We start from the raw sequence: 22,608 nt of genomic DNA on the forward strand, positions 1-22,608 counted from the left end.
GTTAAATCTTTTTCTTTCTTTTTTTTTTTTTGTAAATTTATACTAATTCTATAACGTATTTGTTCAATGCAATCCTGAAACGTCTCACTTTCACTTTCATATTATATTATACAAATGTAATTGAAATATGTGTCTGTATAGAGTTATATAGACACATAATTATTAATTACAATTATAATTAAATATATAATTAAAATAATATATAATACATTATAATTGATTTGTAATTATTTACAAACCATACTATTTCGTGAGTAGTGTGTTATCGTTGTTATACAACTAGGATATTTATTCTTTAACCATCAATATGATGAAAAAATGTAAAAACTTTGTTTTACATTAATTAAGGTATCCTGCAAAATATTAGGTTTCATATAATTACATTGAATAATTTAAGTGATATATGTCCAATCATAGGTCAAAACACTGCTAAATTTAGCTGAAATATAAAAGCCAGAAGTGGTACTGAATGAAGAACCGTTTGGGAGCCGAAAGAGCCGGCTCTTATTTCTGGGCTGAGCCAAATGACCTGACTCACAAAAAACAGCCGGAATTCCCATCACTTGTACCGCGTCACGCATGGCAACTTAGCCATGGTACATAGCTGAATTATTTGGAGAAGAGAATTTGTCAGTAAATGATGTAACACAATTGTGTTTCCATATCTTTTTCTTTTTTTTGTTTTATATCACTAAACCTTGCCGTTTTTGCAACGTTGCGTGATTTTCCTTTTGTTTTCAGCCGATCCACGAAAGGCTCAAGTTAGAGTGGCTGGATAAATTCGATTGGATCTGAGAGAACCGAGTCAGCTACTCCCAAACGATAAGGCTCCCTTGAAGTGAAGCCGCCGCACCTCACCGCAAGGCGCGGCCAGAACCTCGGCTCAACTGGGAAGCAGCCGACAGCTGGACGTACACACTGCGCATGCACCGGTAATTCAGCAAGAGGCCGCAGGGACCCAACGCTGCCTCCACACTTTAGGGAAACCAGAGGAAACTCTCTACCTCGGACTCTGCAACCAGATGCTTCCGACCGGCTCCATGATCAGGGTTGATGTCGAATTGAATTAATTCCCCTTTTAGAAAAGTGAACTGCCCGTAGCGTGTGCCTTGGTTATATTAATTTGATGTAAGAGTCATATAACTTCCTACCTCACTATTGTCCCTGAATTCGATTTGTCGGCATTTTAAAATGCTGTATTAATTAGCTTATTGATAGATTTTTTTTTTTTACTATTATTTTAATTTTTCATATATTTCACTATTATTTCAATTTATTAAACTATTTAGCTTGATAAAACAAATTGTGTTTATTTGAAAAAAAGTGTCTGTTTGTGCTTGTTAAAAATTAAGGACAGAGGTAAATTCAATTCTTATGAGACTGATCAATTATAGTTAATTTGGTTTATTTACTGTTCTCCTGGCTGGGAGTGGTGCCCCATAAATGAAAGTCATCTAATATGATAATTTAATAGTTTAATAAGCCATGTAGCTCCACATAAATTGATACCCTTTAAAGTGTGCAATTTTAATTTCTAAAGTGGTTATAATGCTACAACAGTAACATTACATTGCAAACCACCTTTACTGTATATAAAGGTGGAAACCATTACACAGACCTCCAGATTGCCCCTAAATGGTGAATAAAAAATTATTTCAAGATTTATTTTCTAAGATTCAACCAACGGGTCTTTTTTCCCCCTTTCCTCACTTTTTCTTTTTCCGCAGCCCTAGAGGTAATTGATCGAAAGAAAGCAGAGCCGAGCCGAGCCGAGCTGGGCAAAAAGCTACTTGCAGGGGAGTCAAATTAAAAGGTGAGGAATAAAGATGGGTCTCGGATCCCTGAAGGAGGCAGTTTTATCATTTATTTTCATTATCCCACCAATTAAGCTATGTGATGTTTTACTTTAGCGCCATCGAGTGTTTCCTGTTTCTAATGAAGGTGTCAGTTCGTCAGAAATAATGGACCACCAGAGACGGGCCGCGGGAAATAAAAACGCAGCTTTCGCGGCTCCGACACCTCATTGCTTCCAAATTGAATCTGAATTTCAAAGTAAAATATTACGGTTAGAAAAAAACATCTTCTGCTGGGACTTTTAAACATTTCTTGCTTTTGTCTACACATATCTACATCTTTTGGTTTAAAGGCTCATTGACAACATTGTGTTTACTGTTTAGGGTTTTTTATATCTAATATCAGGTTTATTGTACGTCACCGTAATTATATGAAGTATACTTTCTTTTGGGACATTACCTTTTATTTTTTAGGACTTTTCCATTTTTATCTTTTATTTTTGTTCTGTTATTTTTAGAATATACTGTATCTGTTGTACAGTTAACTGTGTACAATTACCTTTTCCAATTATTGGCACATCATTTTTTATACTTTACTGTATTATCGTGTTCTATGTATCTATCTATCTGTCTGTCTGTCTGTCTATCTATCTATTAAACATGAGCTAAGAAGAAAATAAGGCTCCTACCCTATATTGTTTATTGTATACATGCTGTCTTTATACATTAGGCATTAAAGCCCAGGCCTCAGTTTGAGATATTGATCTATGCAAAACTCATTAGAGGTTCTCGATAAAAAGAAACAAAAAAGGGGGGGTGCTTAATAAGTTGGCCTCATTAATACATATTAACGGCGCACACAATCAAGGATCAATTCCTTATCCTCTTAATTATATTTTCTTGGCTGAGGAGGAAGGGTGTTGTCACTATCTAAGAGGGTGGTAAAATAATATGTTATTAAAATGAACAGGCCACGCAGGCCTTTTGTGGGAGACTCTGCACGGGAGAAAATTAAAATTCCTCCTAATTGTAATCGTCGACCATTAAGGGATTTTGTGTTCGAAATTCGACTGACATCCCTTTACATAATGTAAATTTATGTTTCAAAGCTCCATATATTTTCCAAATAGATCAAATGTTCATAATGGAATAGAGATTCAACAGTAAAAACACATTGGCGCAGTGTTGGCCTCTCTTCACTGGCTCCCAAGGAATTTTAGAAAGAAATTCAGGATAGGATGATATTTGGAATATATTTTTGCAATTTAGCGTTAAGGTGTATAATGCCATGGTTGAGCCGAATATGAAAGAATAAGCTAGATCTGTTCATCGGCATGGTAATGACGGTTGTAATATTAAAAATACCGCCTGTGGCGGGCCAAGGGGGCGTGGTCAAGCCGCCGCTGAGGTGCAGCGAATCAACAGAGGGACTCCACCGATTCGTCTGATCCCAAAACCAGGAATTAATATATGTTTTGTTGTCCCCGCAGTGAGGTTTGGCATGCTTGTGGAGCATGTTTGTCCGGGCAAGTGATCCCGATATGCAAGTCACACGACACGGCGGGAGCTCACTAAAGCGCCGAGCGCACGGAGCAAGCGTGGAGCAACGTGGGGCAGAATCCCAGCCCTCCCCCCTGGAATGGATGGTAGCGGGTCCGCGAGCTGGACCAGGAGGCGCTCCGGGAGAGCCAACAGGCCATCCAGGTTCCTGGCGAGGAACGCAAGCAGGCGTGGTGGCTCATTCCCCTCCTCTCGGGAGAAGCCCAACTGGCGGCGCATGCCCTACCATCAGAGCAGCGGACGAGCTACTCCGGAGGGCTTTGATGGGACGCGTCAGGAGAACAGCTGAGGGCCACCACCTGCACCTCGGGTCAGGTCGTTCGGGTCACCAGTCTCCCAGATCCCTCCCCCAGTCGAGAAGGGGCCTACCGTGTGCCAGTGAGGTTACAAAGGGTAGACGTGTCTCCTTCTTGCGCTTTTTGGTTGCTGAAGGAAAAGTGCAGAGACAAGGTTCAGGCGATCTTTGACTGGCCAGTACAGGCCTCCAGGAAGAAGTTGCAGCAGTTGTTGGGGTTTTCAAACTTCTGCAGAAGGTTCATCAGGAACTTTAGCCTGATGGCAGCACAGACCTGCCTGACCCCTCCCGTCAGTTTGTGGTGGAGGTGCATGCCTTCGATTTGGGCAAAGTGGCTGCACTCTCCCAGAAAGCTGCTGTCGACCAAAACCCTCACCCCTATGCATTCTTCTCTCGCCAGTTATCCCCTGCAGAATGCAATTATGACATTGGGAACCGGGAGCTGTTGGCAGTCAAGTTGGTGTTGGATGAGTGGAGGCACTGGTTGGAGGGGGTAGAGCAACCATTCATTGTCTGGACTGACCACAAGAACCTCAAATACATATGGTCAGCCAAGTGGCTGATTACCGGCCAGGTGGGCACTGTTTTTTAATCGATTTGACTTTTCTCTTTCATACCACCTGAAATCTAAGAACACTAAACCTCACGCCCTTTCTCACATCTACCAAGCTGAGGGTCATTCTTCAGAAAGAAGATTCTGTCCCGATCCTGCATCGTCGGTATGGTTACCATGGAGGTGGAGCAGAAGGTAAATGACTCTCTTTTTAACCACCCATCTCCCAGCACTTGACCTGATCACCTCCTTTACGCCAGCTGATGTTCTCTCTCAGGTTCTGCAGCTGGGACACTTGTCCCGGTTAGCTTGCCATCCGGGGGTAGCCAGGACTCTGTCCCTTTTCCAACAACGTTTCTGGTGGTAATCCATGGATCAGGACACATGGGAATTTGTGGCTGCATGTCCTGCATGTATTTTCACAGAACAAGAACTCCCCTCAAGCCCCAGCTGGTCTCCTCCAGCCTCTGCCCATTCCCCGTTGTCCATGGTCCCACATCTCTATGGACTTTGTCACTGGGCTCCCCGCATCGGAAGGTAATGCTACGATCCTCACTGTGGCAGAAAGCTTCTCCAAGGCTGCTGACTTTCCTCTGCTGTCTAAATTGCCCACAGCCAGCCAGACTGCCAAAGTAATGCTAAATAAAGTCTTTAGAGTGCACAGCCTCCCGAGAGACATCTCTGATAGGGGGCCTCAATTCACTTCTCTTATCCGGACTGAGTTTTGCAGTCTACTGGAGGCCGCGGCCAGCCTCTCTTCGGGTTTCGATACCCAGTCCAATGGCCAGACAGTGAGGATGAACCAGGCGATGGAGACGCTGCACTGCATGGTTTGATGGAATCTTACCACATGGCCCCACGCTTTGTAGGGCCATTCCCCATAGCCAAGATGATCAACCCAGCACCTGTTCGCCTGTGTCTGAATCCATCCCACCTTCCACGTCTCTTGACTCAAGCCACTTAAGGAGAGTCCGCTTCAGCCCTCCTCCAGACCCCCACCACTCTTCAGTTGCCTACTAAGGCACAGAGGAAGGGGTCTCCAGTATCCTGCAGTTGAAAGTGGTTAAAAGTGGTTTGAACGCTGACACTAACGTCGTAATCCGCGGATGGTGACCTTCCACAAGAGGGAGAAGAAGGCAAAGCCATAACATCCTCTATAGTGGTGGTGGTGGTGGTGGTGTTAAAAGGACAAGGGGGAGGAGAAGATCACTCACAATCTTTGCTTAAGTAGCAGTTAGCAATAACCTTGGCCCTCGAGAAGATAAGTATGTCAATAAAATGAAAAAAAAAAAAAAAAAGGCTTTGTTATGGTAATTTGCATGATTATGATCGTCATACACAGTGTATTCAGTGCAGTATAGACACATTCAGTCAGTGTCATATTACGGATGAATATGGTGAATAAGTGGACCACATATCTCTCACGTATAACTGTTCTCTGCTTCTGAATTAAAAGGAAACAACTGGGTTGGTTGTTTTACCGAAACCTTATTTAATAATATCATTACTCCATCTAATCCTTCAATTCTTCTGCTGGGATTGGATGCCCAAACTTTCTACGAGTATAATATAAAGACAATGTAGAATAATGTAAGCATATAAGGAATAAATTAAAGTTAAAACAGGATAAAAATGTGCTAATAAAAGAAAATTTTGTGAAATCGGTGTCATGAGACAAAATAAAAAAGTATGATTTAGCCCCAGATGAATTAAAAAAACAAGTCTGATGCCTATTATTCGACTTGACTCCCAATGATTGAAAATCTTGAAGATTGGAGATTTAGGTTAAAATACAACAACTTTAACACAGTAAAGTGACAGTCCAGCTGTCCATCTGATGAACCTTGTGAATTGATGTGTATATATTTGTCTATGTGTGTGTGTCCATAACCCAAATCCTTGGACCATATCCGTCTCCACCCCGTCCCCCTCTCCGCAACTTGTCCGTTTGTCACACTCTCGGACGCTGTTTGGCCGAGCTGACTGATTCTGATTGCCTTCCAGCTTTGAGCTTTTCCACCCGATATTTCAGTCTTCAGGCTTCGATCCCTCCGGCAACATCAATAGCAGCTGTCACACACACCGCACGCGCACACACACCGCACGCGCACACACACACACACACACACGCACGCACGCACGCACGCACGCACACACACACACACACCAGTTCCTCCACTATCTAGAACTAGACGCTCCGTCTGTCACGTCGGCTTGACAGACAAGTTCATTTACATTTACATTGTTCGTTGTTCGTTCGTTCGTTCGTCGAGAGAGTTCCGTGTTCATAAAACAGTCTGCGATGAGTATCTTCACCAGATAAAGATATGGATACCGGTTTGACAGACAAGTGAATTTCCATTCAATATCGTTTGTTCGTTCGTTGGTTTGTTCGTTGGTTCGGAGGGAGGGAGCTCCGTATTAACAGGAACGTGCACTCAGGTCCTAAGTCTGCGAGGGGCATCCTCACCAGATAAAGGTATGGATCCAACCTTTTCAAAAGCCTGACACCCAAATCATTCCTCGCCTCATCTGACATTTAACACATTTGCGCGGTGTCAATTTGTTGGGCAAGTTGCCCTATCGAATTAAAAACCCGTCAGCATCTCTCATTTATCCCCTCACGCCGCACGCCAGCCGCACTCCACAAAAGAGAATAAATATTTCCATTGTGCTCGCCGGCCGCTCTATGGCTCTTAACTATTATCCCCGTTTGGTGTTCCAGGAATCATGCGACCGCACAAGGGAGGCCGTCAGAAATTGTTAAGAGCACTCGGGGAAACCGTCCATGAAAAATAATGAATTGAACAGTTTTGTCAATTCCAAAGCTATTAAAAATGAAACTACTCTAGAAGGACCAATACTGATATTACCAGCCAGCACATCTCAAAGCTGCAGCTATTTATGAAAAGAACCGCACAGACTTTGATGATGTCTGCATGTTGTGGTTTAAAAAAACCCCCAAAAAACATCTACTATTTCAAATCAATTCAATCGATTTACAATCAATCAATTATTGGAGTTATTATTTAATATTCCTTCAGGGTGTGATAATGACAAAGGGGCAAAAACCATTAGACCTTTGAGAGTAAAGCGTTAATCCATAAAATCCTCTGCGTTGTGTGGACTACACACCACAAATCCCAGAGTTCCATCCCAAAATGCAACAGTCCCCTTCTTGAGCGTGCCCCATCTTTGCACTTTTGCCGGGAGAGGCGGACCCCGCCACCAACAATGGAAGCAGCATATAGAGGGACTGCACGCAGCACGCACGCATGTACACTGAAGGGCTGTTTCTTCTTATGGAGCCGCTGAATCGCCTCGTTTCAATTTATTTATGGAAAATATAATCTCAGCGCTACGATCCTGTCCTGTGCGGGAGAAGGCTTATTTGCGCCTGTGCATGTTTTGTTTTCGTCATGTGTGTTTTGTTTTTGTTTTGTTCTTGTTTTTCTGTTTTCATTGATTTTCGTATTTTTGTTTGCTTGTTTGGTCCTTTTTGCGATCTGTCCACTGATATTTTCCGTACAAAAGAGCCAATAAACCTAGCTACCGGCCAAATAAATATGGGATAAATCCGAAATATGGCTTTGTTTTTTGAGCAAAATAATGTTATGGATTACCGCTTTAAGCAGCATATGACCGTGGCAGTGTGAAGCCCTCATACGGTGACGGCCCACACAGAAAAACCATCCCTCCCGTGCGACCGGCTGTGATCACTAACTCAGAGTCGGAGGAGACGTTTTCTTACCTTTGACGATCAATACGGCCACGGCCGACAGACTCTCCACGTCCGTGTCCACCACACAGATGTATTTGCCGGCGTGGTTCAGCTGAATGCTTCTGATCATCAAATCTCCCGCTGTTCTCTGCCAAGGGACCAAACGAGACTTCATGTGGCAGGAAAAATAACGGGCCCCCGCGAGGACGAGGAAAACGCCGCCGCCATCGAGGCGTGAGACGTACTTACTTTGACGCATCGTGTCACAGGATCCACATCAACGTAAAAAAAAAAAAAAAGTGATTTTACGAGGCAGGAAAATGTCAGTCGCATCCAAACGCAAACGCCATAAGTTCAGACGGAGGGGGAGAAAGTTGCGCGTTGACAGTCACGACAGCCAGGTTTTTTCGTGCGCTCGACAGGACCTGGGCCGTTTCTACTTCCCGTCATGGTCATCGCCACGACCTTCAGACCCTGTTGTGCGGCGCTAGACTAAATTAAAAATGATTATTTTGCAATACTAGGAGCAGTTTTTTTTGCTCAATTTGGAAACGAAAAAAGTCCAGATTCTCATCGGAGGAGACATCCGCGAGCAGCAAATGGTAAATTAGTAGTGAAATCCTTCTCTTGGCTTTGGCACCAAGGAGTGGGTGTTAGGGCCAACTTGCTTTAATTATGGAAATGAATTCCTTGAAGCGGCGAACTTAAGTTGATAATCTCTTTGGACTGGGGACATTATAACATTCCTGAGTAGCAAATCTCATTTCAGATAAGAACATTGCCAGTCAGAAACACACACACACACACACGGAAAGGGGTGAAAGTGTTCAGGGAGGGTGTTGTGCCATTAAACCCCCCCGCCCCCCAATACAGTGTGTATAGTACACGTTGTGGAGATGGGATTCCGGGACAATTGGCTCCAAATATAGAATATAAGTTAACACGCTCCATCAAAGAATAAAAAAACTATTAATAAAAACAAGACATGGAGCTTAAAGGACGCATTGGGAGTCGTGATTGGGCAATGGGGCAATGTTCCCCATGACCATGTTCTTCAGGGTCACGGTTGTCCCACTGGACAATACTAGATCAATTTAAAAGATTCTGATGCCAATCACTTGGGTCGACTCACTCAATGATTGAATAATAATGTTTTGGTTGAAAATATAACGTAGTTCATAATTGTGATTTATACCCTAAATACCCATACCAATAACTTAGAATCGCATTTGTATATTCTGTTTATTTTTATATATTTTACTATTTCTGTTTTGTATTCTTTGGCTGTTTGTGTATATTTGGCAATTTTTATTTCATTTTTACTTAACTTTTTATTCTATTTTATTTGTATTATTATTTTTCATTCCGCTCTTCTTTATGCTGCACATGTAAAAATGCAGCCGGCAGAATGCGCCCGTTCTTCCTCCCATGATTCTGATTCTGGAGAAATGCACACAATAAACCAATTTGCCGCGACCGCTCCAATGCAGGGGGAGTCGACCTGAAAGAGTGACTTAATCGTCCTGCACAGCCCCTCAACATTTTCAACCGCCCCACACGTCTGACAATTATTTTACTACAATCAATAAACAAGTGATTACTATACTTTAATATATAAAAGAAGAGAGTGCCATCGCCAAGGTTCACTCTCCAATAAATACAACAGCGTCAAAACCGCAAGCTGCCCCCCTGCGTCCGCCTCCCAATGCCGGACGGCTCGCCGGGTCGAAGTGCAGCGGGATGGGAAGAGGGGTGCCAACTCACCAATTCACACGTTGGTTTTTTTTGTGGTTGTTGTCGTTTTTTAAGTACGCCCTGTCCTGTACTCACCCCTCCCACCGGCTCGAAGTGGCGGTCTCCCTTGGCGATGAGGTGCCCGTTAAAGGCCCAGGAGAAGGAGACGTCCAGCACGGGGTCGCTGGAGACCTGGCACGGCAGCACGATGCTCTCGCCCACCGTGATCTCCATGTCCGCCGGGCCCTGCGTGAACCTGGTCGGGTCTGCTCGGGGAGGGTAGTTCAGGATCGTTGTTTTACTCATTTGGATTTATTTTGAATTAAATTTTTTGATTTTATTTATATCGCTCTTATAATTCAGATAGATAGAAAGATCAAATAAACCTCACAGTTAACTGGACACATACGGCCGTTTCCAGGCCAAAATGATCCCGCTAAGCAGTGTATCATGAAGGGCTTAGCGATATAATCTGATAACTCGGTGCCAGTGCCGCCAACTAAAATGGCCTTGGACTCTGGGTTTAGAGGCTGGGATAATCTCGTGGTGGTAAATCCTGGGAAGCAATTACAATGGCACCGTGAATCGCCCTCGCCCTGTCATTTGTGTTTGTGGGCCGCGCATAAAGGAACATTACAACGCGCCGACGTCACCGAAAGGCTCAGCGCGCTGTGGCTCAAGAGCGCAGAAAGTGAGCGCACCTGAATCAAACGGAGAGTTCTGGAGGCCGAGACGCGAAGAGGCTTACTTTACTGAAAATGATCTTTATTTATTCTACATTGTAAAACGATGTAGAAATCCTCGTACACTAATTACTGTAAACATAACGTGACGTTAATAGTTGTCAGCAGGTTATGGTTAGTTACAGTGAGGTTAGTAGTTGGTAGCAGGTTGGGGTTAGGTTTAGGTTTTATATATATAATTCTCATTTTTTTCTTTAAAACTGTTTATACCTTGTCCAATGTGATTATAGGGGGGGACGTTTGGACACTCCCCGACCATGTGAGACCAGACGTCACCGAAAATCGCGGATTCTTTCTGTAATTGCTCTCCTTTTATGAGGTCGTACGGCACCGTAAGGGTTATCCACTATGTTCTCCTCTCGCCCTGCGCCGTTCGCCGCCCAGGGTGATGCAACTTGGTTGGGTTGCACTGTGGAAAATCCAGTGTCCACTGCGAGCACGGGGCGGAGGGACGCTGGTTTATTTTTAACACACATTTAATGTTGTTGAAATAAATTATGTATAGTTAAAAACATGTTTACTTTAAGTGAAGCGTGTTATTTTTCATGTGTTTTTTCCCGTGAGCATTTCTCGCCCTCATGTGTTCGACCAATCACCGTGGACTTACGTCACTGCACGTTCCTCTGCTGTCGTTCAGTTTAAATATCCCCCAAGGAAAGTGTTTCAACCATTACGTTCCTGGATCATGCAGAGCGGACACAAAAGAAAGGGTCGGCTCCTCAAATGGTTCTTAGAGCTTCCCGCGGTTGTTTCCGGGGTTTTGTAAAACGCAGCAGGAGTCACAGTTTTCAGAGTTTCCTTTAATCACTCAAGTTGTCTGTCCAGGCGTCGCGCTCGCCAGTGGCTGGAGGGGAATGAGTTCTGAGGGACGAAGCTTGGACTTGACTTCGAATGATGATGTCACAAAGTGGCCCACTCCTGCAACTAATGAACGACAGTTTTTCACTAATTTTGCTATATATATATATATATATAGCAAAATTTGTTTAAAACTGTATGTATTTATATATAAAAAAAGAAGAAAAAAAAAAATATATATATATATATATATAGCAAAATTTGTTTAAAACTGTATGTATTTATATAAATATATATATATATATATATATATATATATATATAAAAACTGTTTTATATATATATATATACTAATTTTGCTATATATATATATATATATATATATATATATATATATATATATATATATAAAACACACACACACACACACACACACACACACACACACACACACACACACACACACACACAAACATATACTGTATATTGATAAACATGAATAAAATTAGGAATAAAAAGACAACTCAACTAAAATGAGAATATGCTTTCCGGTAAATAAGCCTGATTTACAAGTCTAATTTCCTCCAACGGGTCGTTCCATAGCTCCGGGCTGCTGAAAACAAAAGCTCCGTCACTCTTAGTTTTACCACAGAATCACACGCTGACATCTGTGGTCAAACACCAACTTTTAATTGCTGTTGGAATTGTTATTGGGATTGGCCATAACAGCCTAAATGAAACCATTAACACGACATTAACACACGATGCAGTGAGAGCCGTTCGCAGGGACCCACAGTATTGGATAGTGCACTAGTGGGAAATAACCCTGTCACTCAAGAAGCAATGGTGTTTACTTCCAAAAATAAAAATAAAAAATAGAGATAGTGAGCTGCAGCAGCACAGACTGTGAGCTCTGTTGCCGCAGCTCACTCAGACCGGATTTCCAAAGCGTTACGTAGTCGCCGCTGACGCATTGGACCAAGTAAATGCGTCACGACCTCACGTCGTGATTTGGTTGGAGTTGTCTTCAAATCTAATTCAGTTGTTTTTAAATTCATATTTCAAAATATTTCACATAATGTCTTATCATTATATATAATTTCCTGATTTACTGTTTTACCTCTATGCTTGTTTATTCATTTTGTCCGCGTATTTATTTCTACCTTTTAATGCTTATATTTTAGCTTTTATTTGATTTTCTCTGTGAATCTTGTCGTGTTTCATTCATGTTTTATAGGGTTTGATCCCTACTGTTATTGCTAAGCGTTTTTTGTTTTTTTTAATCTCGGCATTTTTCGAGGTAAAACTATCTAAAAAAACCCGACGACGGCAGTACACGCAGACATTGTTGTTAGAACGGGGACATTTCAGATGGCTTGTCATTGGAATTTGATCAATATCGTTCTAAATTTGGAGCAGAAATTAGTGAAAAACTGCAAACTGTCATCGCATTAGTTTCGGGAGCGGGCCGCTTTGTGACATCATCATCCAAAGTCATATAAGTCCGGGCTTCATCTCCCCTCCAGTCATTCCCCTCCAGCCACTTGCGAGAACGACATCGAGACAGACAGAGTGAGTTCAAAGGAAACTCTGAAAATTGTAACTGGTGCTGGGTTTTACAAAACCCCGGAAACTAGGATGATTCGAAGAAGACGTTTTCGCACGGCAGGAATCTCTAAGACCCGTTGGAGGAACCAACCTTTTGCGCCATCCAAGGGCAATCGTATGTGTTAAAACACTGTTCTTCAGTGATATTCAAAACTGAACACCAGCAGAGCAACATGCAGTGACGTAAGTGCACCTTGACTGGCCCAGACCTAAGTCCGAGGTGTTTGTAACTTTTGTAACTTGTGCCGCGTTTCACAGAACCTGGAAAACTGTAATACGCACCCAAAACGAGAAACTGGACCCTGTGTACTGCTGTCTGCAGCTGTTATTATATTTATTATAATTATTATTACATGTAGCTTTGATTTCAGCCCGTGTGATGTGTTGATTGGGTGAACTGATACAAACGCGCGCTGACGTCACTCCAAGTCAAACAAACAGAGGCAAGATGCTTCACACTTCCCCGAGCGGCCAGTGATCTGCCAAGTTATTTTAAGCTACAACTTGGCAACAATTTGGCACGATCCCCAGATGCCATTCTCAGCTGAAAAACAAGTTCATCCCAAAGTCGGCCGTGCATTTTCAAGCATTACTTTAAAACGGAGGAGCCTACCCGTGACAAGGAGTCGTCCGGTTGTACTCGACATGCCGAAGCGATTCCTCGCAAAGCAGGTGTAGCTTCCTGCGTCCGACTTGGTCACGTTAGCGAGCTTTAGTGTTCCGTCTGGAGACAGTGTGATCCTGTAAATGAGATGCGACGCATTGTACCTGCAGCCTTGCAATCACGCCAATAGCACCGTTGCAATTATTCAGGTTTTTTCCCGGTGTATGTACAGAAATGTCAGCCGTTGTAATACCACCGTGGTTATTTGCAATACCAAGGCAAATGCATTTATTTCCAACAGAGAAAAGAAATACTTTGAAAATGTCACTGGTCTCTCTGCAATGACCTGGTATTACAATCTGGGTTCTTTACACAGGTAGTGAACTGGGACAGACTGCAGAACCCCCGAAAACTCTAACCAGTAACAAGCAAATGAAGGAAATGGATGGATCCTGTTGCTCCTCTAATTGAGACGTTGCATTATTTACATTTATTTATTAGTCATTACTTACATATGATATTGTGCATAGAATTGCACCTTGTATATTCTGTTTCTTATTTGTGTATATTTGGCATTTCTCTTATTTATTACACTTTTACATTTATTCCATTGTATTTTCTTTCAGACTCCATGACCAATTCTTTGTATTTAGTAAATTTACTTGGCGTTATAAACTAATTCTGATGCAGATTACTCAACATGTCCTTTGAGATTATGCGTTGACGTATGGACATTCTGCTTCTTTTTTAATGTTGAGGGACCATGGGGCTGTTGGGAGCGCAGGGTGTCCATCTACCTGTCGTTGGTGTGGATGGGCAGGTTTCCCTTCTTCCACAGGATGCTGGCGATGGGGTAGGCCTGGGGCTTGCACTCCAGGGTGACGGTGGACCCCGCCTTGGCTTTGAGCAGCGCTCGCAGGAGGTTCCCTGTGAAGTCTGGAGGAGAAGCTGCAGGAAGATAGATAGATAGATAGATAGATAGATAGATAGATGGATGGAGGGAGGGAGGGAGGGAGGGAGGGAGGGAGGGAGGGAGGGATGGATGGATGGATGGATGGATGGATACATAGATAGATAGATAGATAGATAGATAGATGGATGGATGGATGGATGGATGGATGGATGGATGGATGGATGGATGGAGGGAGGGAGAGATGGATGGATGGATGGATGGATGGAGGGAGAGAGAGATGGATGGATGGATTGATGGATGGATGGATAGATACATAGATAGATAGATAGATAGATAGATAGATAGATAGATAGATAGATAGATAGATTTAACCTTATGATCAACAATAAATATAGCATTAAAAATAAAATAAAATAGATGTGACCCAAAAAACAAACCAGAAAAAATGGGAATGTACAATAACTACATATAAATAAAATAACGTGCAATAATAACACCGTGTGTAACAGGGACACTTTGTCAGTCATCCTCTAAAATCTGATAGGATGGGTTGGGATGCCCCAGGGTGTTTTTTTTTTTAACACCTCACTGTGATTGATGATGAAAGACAGCAGGGATAAAATTAATTGAAATTGTTCATCGGTTTGCATGACATTAGGGTCCACTTTGAGGAAAAACACAAAAATCAAAGACACTCTATTATCCCAACGCCCCCTTTTCGTCAACTGCCACTTCAAAACGAAACCAGCACGACAGGCAGGGATGAATGGATGAGGAAATAAAGGAAGAGAAAAAGAAAACCCTTGACCCCAACACAACCATGCTCCAAGCATCCCGACCCCATTATCCGCTGATCTGAGCAACATTTAAAACGACAGTGAGGTGACCTTCAGGATGTCAATGCAAGGATTTGGGGAAAGAGATGAAAAATTGCTTGTACCCAAAACCATCAGCTCGGCACTGAAGTATATGACTCCGTGTTTATTCTCGGCGACGCACTGGTACATGCCGGCGTCGGACGGCGACAGCACCGACACCGTCAGCACTCCCTCCTCGACATGGACCCGGTCCTGCGAAGGATAGAGATGACAATGTGCAATTACCGGAGTGGGTCCCAGGACGTCTTGTTGACATTCGATCATTTACACTCTGTAATTTGCAATTTTATGGACTTTTCACAGAGCAGATGAAGGGAAATTAAGGCTTTCGAGAGAAAGGAGCACGGCGGATTCCGTCCCACCCGGTCATCAGCCACGGCAGACGCTTTAAGTAGCAAGCGGTCTCCACGTTAATCACCGGACAGTTGCTCCATAGGATCATTTCCAACAATTGCTGTGAAGTTACTCTCATCGTAGAGATGTGTCATTAATTTTAAGCGGCAGACGACTGGATGGATTTCTAGATCTTGCACACAGAAAAACTAACTAAAACAAACTAATGCAACAAAACAAACCAATAACTTGGGGAGGGGCTGAATCAAACGATGATCCATTCAAATAGTAATTTTACAAGAAAATCAGACGCCGCCAAATCCTGTGACGCCGGGCGCAGCCAGACGAGCCTCCAGGGTGGTCGTTCTGAGCAAGGTGCGCCGGCATGTCCATTTCACAGTAGATTAAGTCCATTGTCCCTCAATCCGGAAGAGCTGGAACATGCACCATGAATAATGAAAACAACCACTGGCCCCCATTCAGGTGAAATGGAGCAATCTCCCGGGAGCCGCACTGATCCGCTCTCACAGACGGTGTAATCTGCCAAGGACGAGCGGGACAAGAGACGAGCCCGACCGCCTTCGCCCGCCTTATCGACGCTTTAGACCTCGCTTAGACCTGCAGTTCTGGGAGGCGACGTCGCGATCGCTTCAATTAAAGGAAGGAAACAAGGATGAGCCGACGCCTGGAGATGGCTAATCTAAAGGACAGGAAAGCATCGGGGTCTTTTACCTCGGAGACCAGCGCTTGGCCGTTCTTCAGCCATGTGTGCGAGGGCTTGGGCTTCCCGTTGGCCCTGCACTCCCAGCGCAGCCGCTCTTCGATGGCCAGGGCCGTGTCCCTCATGGTCTGGATCCACTGGGGTTTGGCTGAGGACGGAAGACGTTCATGAAAAATTGTGAAAATGATGATGAGGAGCAAGGGGCGACAAAGGGCTTTTAAGGTATTTTGAGCAGCATCTCGCCGGGCCCAATTACATATCACACGAAGGGACCGGTGGATCCACGCGTGGCTAAAGTGGTCATCTGTTAAATGGTCTGCATTGGTTGGATTACATTGCAAAGCCAAAGCCAAGGCGGGAGAACGTCCTCATTATGTTATGGGAAAAGAGCCTACTAGGACAATCAACAATGACAACGACGTCAACTCCCCCGCCCTTTTTTCCAAGACAGTGGCTTTAGAGGGAGAGAGATAAATATAGATCGGAAAACACGAGCGGCGTATGGACTAATGTGTCTAGCGAGGAGGCGCGACACCGCACAAAACCTTTCCTTAGCGCACACGGGGATCATATAGATGTTCCCTCAGCTATATACATTCCTTCAAGACTAATTTAGATCCTTTGTTACATCAGCAGGGCTGAGGGAACATTGGATTGAGGGAACATAGGGCCCAAAATTGGATCACAGGGCTGAGGGAGGATACGGATGACCCCCGCTCGCCCACGGATTCTCGGCTATTTGGAACCAGGTCGCCGCACCATCAAGGTCTGAGCTGGCTCGCCGTGCTTTTATAGCAGCGGGAGAATAGCCAATTAGACAGCCAGTTATCTCTGACAGCCCGCCAAAAAGAAAACTATTTGCAGAAAAGCACAGATTGGGAAAACGATTTTCAGGGCAAGCTGCAGGATTTAAGAATCCTCCACACAGACGGGGGGGGTCTTCTCATTAGTTTCACAAGCAAAAAAACACGCCCCGATGCAGCTTTGCATTTAAGGGTACGAGGAGAGGTGTGAGGGGAGGGCTGTTTGCCACTTGGTGAAAGGAGCGGAGGGAGTGCGGGCGGTAACTCAGCCCAATCTTAAACGTGTGCTCGCCCTGTGGCAATGCAAGATGAGCATGACGCACCGAGTGAAGGAGGCCCCCGTGAAGGGTGAACAGCTCTTCCGCCGCTGCACCGCATCGAGCGCACCTGTTTCCCCGACAACCTGCCGATCCGCGCTTCTCACATTTTCACCTTTTGCAAATTTACAGGGCGACATCGGAGCCTTTTTTTGTTTTTGTTTTTTTGCAAAGCTTTGCAGCCATTTATCTCCTGTTGGTGTGCAGAGCTCACTTTGCAGGTGTGTGCGTGCTGTCAAATCCAATTATAAAAGTGTTGCTTTTCCTCTCCCAAGTGGCAGCCCGTCAAAATAGCCATATGATAAGTTTTGTGAAACTGAAGAAATACAGTTGGTTCAAAAAGTTTTTTTTTTTTTTTTTTTTTGTTTTTTTTTTAAATTTGGTACAGTCCACAGCCTGCTGTCAAGAAGAAAGCCCCATTTGTAATTAGGCGACATTAATGGTTTTATGATGGACACCTAGACCCTTGATTTCTTTTGTTTTACGTGACAAAACCGTTGCTAAAATCCAGGAACCAAGGCAAACATTGAGGTTCAAAACTGACTCGGTTTTGGGGTCAATCATAAAAAAAATCTCTGCTCATGCCACTTATTCCTAAAGACCCTTTAGCTCTTACTGTGACATACAATCGGTTTGATACTATGGACAAAATGTGCTTGTTGTAAGAGGCTTTGGACAAAAGCGTCAACCATGTAATGTCAATTCAACTACAACGTCAGCCAATTCAAAGAAATATGAACAATATTGTACAGAACAGAACAAATATAAAAATAAAAACTCCGCTGGACCCAAGTCCTCCATCTCCACCTGTCTGGTAAATTAGTGATTGACTTTGGCTATCGAGCATAGCAGACTAACCCAGTAGCGCTCCCTATCGCACAACCAAAACCCAGGAACCAACAGGGCACCCCCTGGACTGGACACTGGTTTTGGGGAAGCGGAGATTGGGTGTATGCCTGTGGTGTTACGGTACCATAGAACGCCAGCCGGCCAGAGGCTTTGTTTTTCCCCCTCTTGTTCTCCGCCACACACTCGTAGCCGCCGGTGTCGTCCTGCTGGAAGCTGGGGATCTCCAGCACGGCGTTGGAGTACTTCATCTTGACTTTGCTGGGGAAGGGTACGCCGTTGGCCCTGGTCCAGGTGAGCTCAGGCACGGGGCTGGAAGAGATGGAGGGTGTAAACCTTGGGAGGGGGGTCTAAAGGCCGGGGACCGGATACTTAAGCACCTTAAAGCTGTGCGAGCTCAGCTCCCACCCCGTCGAGTTTCACGCCATTGAAAAGCCTATGAAAGAAAAACCGGAGAGCGGATGGGAACTGCCTCACTTCTGACCCAATTGTGTCAAGAGTTGTACCAGTTTGGACCAATTATGGAGGGATGCCACACTCCACGAAATGCAACCGCCGCGGCGCCACTCAACTTCCCACAAAAGTGGGGATTCCTCAAACGGAAAGGGAAATAAAAAGAAGAAGAAGAATAAGAAATCCAGCTTACTTCCCAAGGGCGAAGCACTCCAGAGTAACTGTTGATCCTTTAGCGGCAGGCACATTGTCTGGGAAATGTACTTCTATTTTCGGCTCATATTCACCCATCACATCTGTGAAATGCAAGCACAGGCACCTGCTCAGTCTTCCATTATTTATGACTTACAAGCAATGTGGCTCGCATTATGGTCCAAACAATGGCGTCGCGAGAAAAAAAAAAAAAAAAAAAAAAAACTCCCGACAGGAAGAGGAGGACGAAACCTCGCGAGCAAACACCGAATCGGTCACACGGGCGGCGAGGGGAAAGGGAACACACGAAACAAAAACAAACAAACAAACAAACAAAAAAAAAAGACTAATAATTCCGGTCCCTCGATGTCGGAACGGACGGAGCATGCTCAAGATCTGTTTCTGGAGGGGAATGTTGAAAGACTGAGCAACCGCACTAAATCACCGGCGCGTTGGTGCGGCTGCCGGGCCGGGGAGGGGAGCGGGAGGGTGAGTTCCTGGACGGGAGCTCGAGCTCGGCGGTCGGAGCGAACCAGAAACATGTGTAGCGAGTAAGTGGCTGAACCAGCAAAGACGCTTGACTTGACTGAGACGTTGGGCTTATGATTAATTCATCCCAAAGGCAATGTTTCCTTTTTTCCTTTTTTTTACTCTTCTGTGAAAGCATGAAGGATAACAGAATAGCAGACCGCAGAGAATTGGCATGAGAACTCTGAAAGCGTAGCATGGGGGAAGGCGGGGGGGCGTCGGGTGGAGGCTTTTAAAGAAAATGAAAACTGTTGGAAAGCTGCTAAGTCAGCAAAAGAAAAGACTCGGGGGTTCTTTGTTTACTGGCCTACATTTCGCCGCGACTATTTACCGACTCGCGCTGACGATCCCTAACTCAACTAATTCATTCTATAAATATTTCACGTCGGCCCGGGTGACAAAAGTGTCGCTGAGGAGGGTCCCTCGGCCGTACCGCCCGTCCTGAGGATCAGCGACGTGGGCGAGCTGTGAACCTTGCCCTTGGTGATGGTGTTGGTCACCACACAGGTGTAGTTGCCCACATCGGAGGGTTCCACTTTGGAGATGTACAGGTTCCCCGTCTTCTGGGAGACGAAGCGCCGATTGTCTTGCTGCACAAAGTACGGGTACTCGTTGAAAACCCAGGCGTAAGCCAGGTCTGGAAGAGAAAACAGTTGTTTTTTTTTTTGTTTTTTTATTGTTGCGCGGAAACACCAGGTGAGAGGTGGGCGAGCGAGTGATTTGTAAATGGCGCGGGGGCGGAGCGCTCACCTCCGGAGGACGTGGGCGTTCCACACAGCAGCACCACGCCTTGTCCTTCTCGAACCGACACTCCACTTCTGGTGTGCACTTTGAAATGGTCCAAGTCTGAGCGGGGGTTGGCAGAGAGAGAGAGAGAGAGAGAGAGAGAGAGAGAGAGAGAGAGAGAGAGAGAGCGAGAGCGAGCGGCAGGATTGCACTTACAGTCAGAATGAAACATAATGGGGAAAAAGGAGCTTTCTAGAACAGTCCGGTCATCATGTCCGGTCCCCAGGAATCATTTTTTATTTAAAGAGCATTTTAAATTGACTAAAAAGGGTTTTGCCCCCTTGAGGACTCACTGGGTCGCAATTAGTTCTGTGTTTTAATAACGTAAAATAACAAAAAGGTTAAGAAGTGAGTTATAATGTATTGTGTATATAACAGTGGAGCTCAACATGCGGTCCAAGGACCTCCAGGGGTTCTTCAAGAGGAGGTGATTAATTATGTATAGTTAAACTTTAGCACCATTAGAGAATAATGGCTGACAAATTTTGATATATATCTGACAATCAAAAATCTTCTCAGCTTTGGGTCCCAGAGTCAAAATCGCATCAAATGGGCGTCCGTGGGCCCTCAGTGCTAATAGAATTGAAGCTCCTCTGTGTGAAGAAGGTTGAGAATCACCACTGTGTAACATGAACATGAAGGGTATTTGCAGTTACAGACTCAGACACAGAGCCGGGCTATTCCAACAAATTGCATTTCTTCAAGTCTGTTTCACCCCAGGGCCTAAAAACAACAAACCCGAGGAGAAAGCGTTATATTTCGGTATACATCGGCGGGTGGAAACTTGACGAGGACCTTGAGCGTAACTCACAGGCAAACTGTAGGCTGGCTCTCCGGCTGAGGATGGCTCCTACGGTGTTGTAGGCCATGCACTGGTACATCCCTGCGTCCTGGTCACGGTCCAGGCTCCTTATAATGAGGTTGCCCCCAGACAGACGCCGCCGGCGATCCAGGCCCAGATTGATGAGCGTCCCGTTCAATGACCATCTGTGAGGCCAGCGACACAGCGTCAGCTCACATGCTTTTCCAGAACACACCCCACAGAAGGATACGCCATATACTCTGTGCCGGCAATTTTATTTTAAGGTCTGGCATCAATAACGACATAGAATAACAAGCTGAAAGTCCGAGTCAGAGTCTAATTTGTTTTCATTTATTCACAGCATTAAAATTTCAAGTAGAAGTTAATAATAATTCTAACTAAGAGTATACATATTTTTATTTTATTTATTTTTTACTTTCTGTGAAGCACTTTGAGTTGCATCTCCTGTATGAATTGTGCAATGCCAATAGTATTATTATTATTATTATTATTAACATTTTCTTTTTTTTTTCTATAACAAAGTTTGCTTAAAGAAATACGTATTTTCTTAGCCTAAAATGTTTCCACATTCTTCGGTTGCTGCAATTGAAGTTTCTCTCTCACAACTGGATCAGTATAAAAAGATTCTGGTGCCAGTAACTAAGGTCTAATCCCAATAATTGAAAAACAATGCTTAGGTTAAAGAAATACCAGTTATACTATTATAGGTGCAGCATGCATTGCACTAATAAACCTCTTGAATCTTGAATCTATAAGTTGCATTTATCTGAGCTTGTAGTGGAAAAAATTAGGAAATATTGACCTTTAGGTATAGAAAATAGCGATATTTTAACATGATTTATACAAAACGATATTGTGGTGTGGGGATGGTGTGGACTGAGCAGCCACACCTGTCCTGGGTCTAGGTATTTGGGGCCCAGGATCAGTGTGGCTGTACACCTGTTGCTCGTTGATTGGTTTAACAAGCAACAGGTAAAGCCCCCATCCCCCCACGCACACTCAGGAGAGGAGCCCTTATCATGACATGCTGTCCATCTGCTCCGGGGCTTGTTCCATCTAGCCCACTCACGACAATAAACTTGTGGTTTCTACCCCGTCGTCTGTGTCTCTGTGCCAGAGGTCCCTGAAAATGCCACTCGGGTGGCGTGCTGCAGGCTGAACTGCCACAATGGCGCCTGAACAGGGACTCTCTGGCGCGGGGAAGGGACACAGCACCAACCCTCTCCCGACTGGCAGCAGCAGCGCCAGGGGGTCCGCCGGAGGACCGGGGAGAAGCAGCCGCAGCAACCACCACAGGTAACCGCCTGCAGCTGGCTGCTCCGCCCAGCAGCCGCCGCAATAGCCAAGCCTAGCCAGGCCTTCACCAGCCAGCACAGCAGCCCAAGGCCCCATGCTCAGGCAGGGAGGAGGGGAGTCTGTCGTCGCCACGGGGGAGGGTCGCCGGTGGACCATGCTGTTCCGGGGAACCAGGTCCACCAGTTCTGTTTTTTTGGACTTTTTTGTTGGTATGCAGTATGGAAAACCCTGTTACAGAGTCCAGTGTATTATTTATTTAAGGTATAGGAGCCCCTGATCAGAGGCATGTCTTTTATTTTTTTCTCTCTCT

The 22,608-nt window shown here is 44.6% G+C and overlaps 1 protein-coding gene across 1 annotated transcript in view; it reads right to left on the reverse strand.

Annotated features, from left to right (window-relative positions):
• Positions 1-22,608, reverse strand: part of LOC307240727 (contactin-3-like) — a gene marked incomplete at both ends in the record, with an annotated part of 48,712 nt that overhangs the window by 18,810 nt on the left and 7,294 nt on the right. Inside the window, 11 exons of the mRNA XM_080014577.1 lie at positions 7,953-8,070; positions 9,753-9,922; positions 13,419-13,546; positions 14,207-14,357; positions 15,263-15,392; positions 16,266-16,402; positions 18,348-18,532; positions 18,867-18,969; positions 19,827-20,030; positions 20,144-20,239; positions 20,991-21,166. Of these exons, the coding sequence (XP_079870703.1) occupies positions 7,953-8,070; positions 9,753-9,922; positions 13,419-13,546; positions 14,207-14,357; positions 15,263-15,392; positions 16,266-16,402; positions 18,348-18,532; positions 18,867-18,969; positions 19,827-20,030; positions 20,144-20,239; positions 20,991-21,166 (1,598 nt within the window). The remainder of the gene's footprint in view (positions 1-7,952; positions 8,071-9,752; positions 9,923-13,418; positions 13,547-14,206; positions 14,358-15,262; positions 15,393-16,265; positions 16,403-18,347; positions 18,533-18,866; positions 18,970-19,826; positions 20,031-20,143; positions 20,240-20,990; positions 21,167-22,608) is intronic.

Source organism: Zeus faber (genome assembly GCF_960531495.2).
Source record: "Zeus faber genome assembly, chromosome: 15".
In the NCBI taxonomy this organism is placed as follows: Eukaryota; Metazoa; Chordata; class Actinopteri; order Zeiformes; family Zeidae; genus Zeus; species Zeus faber.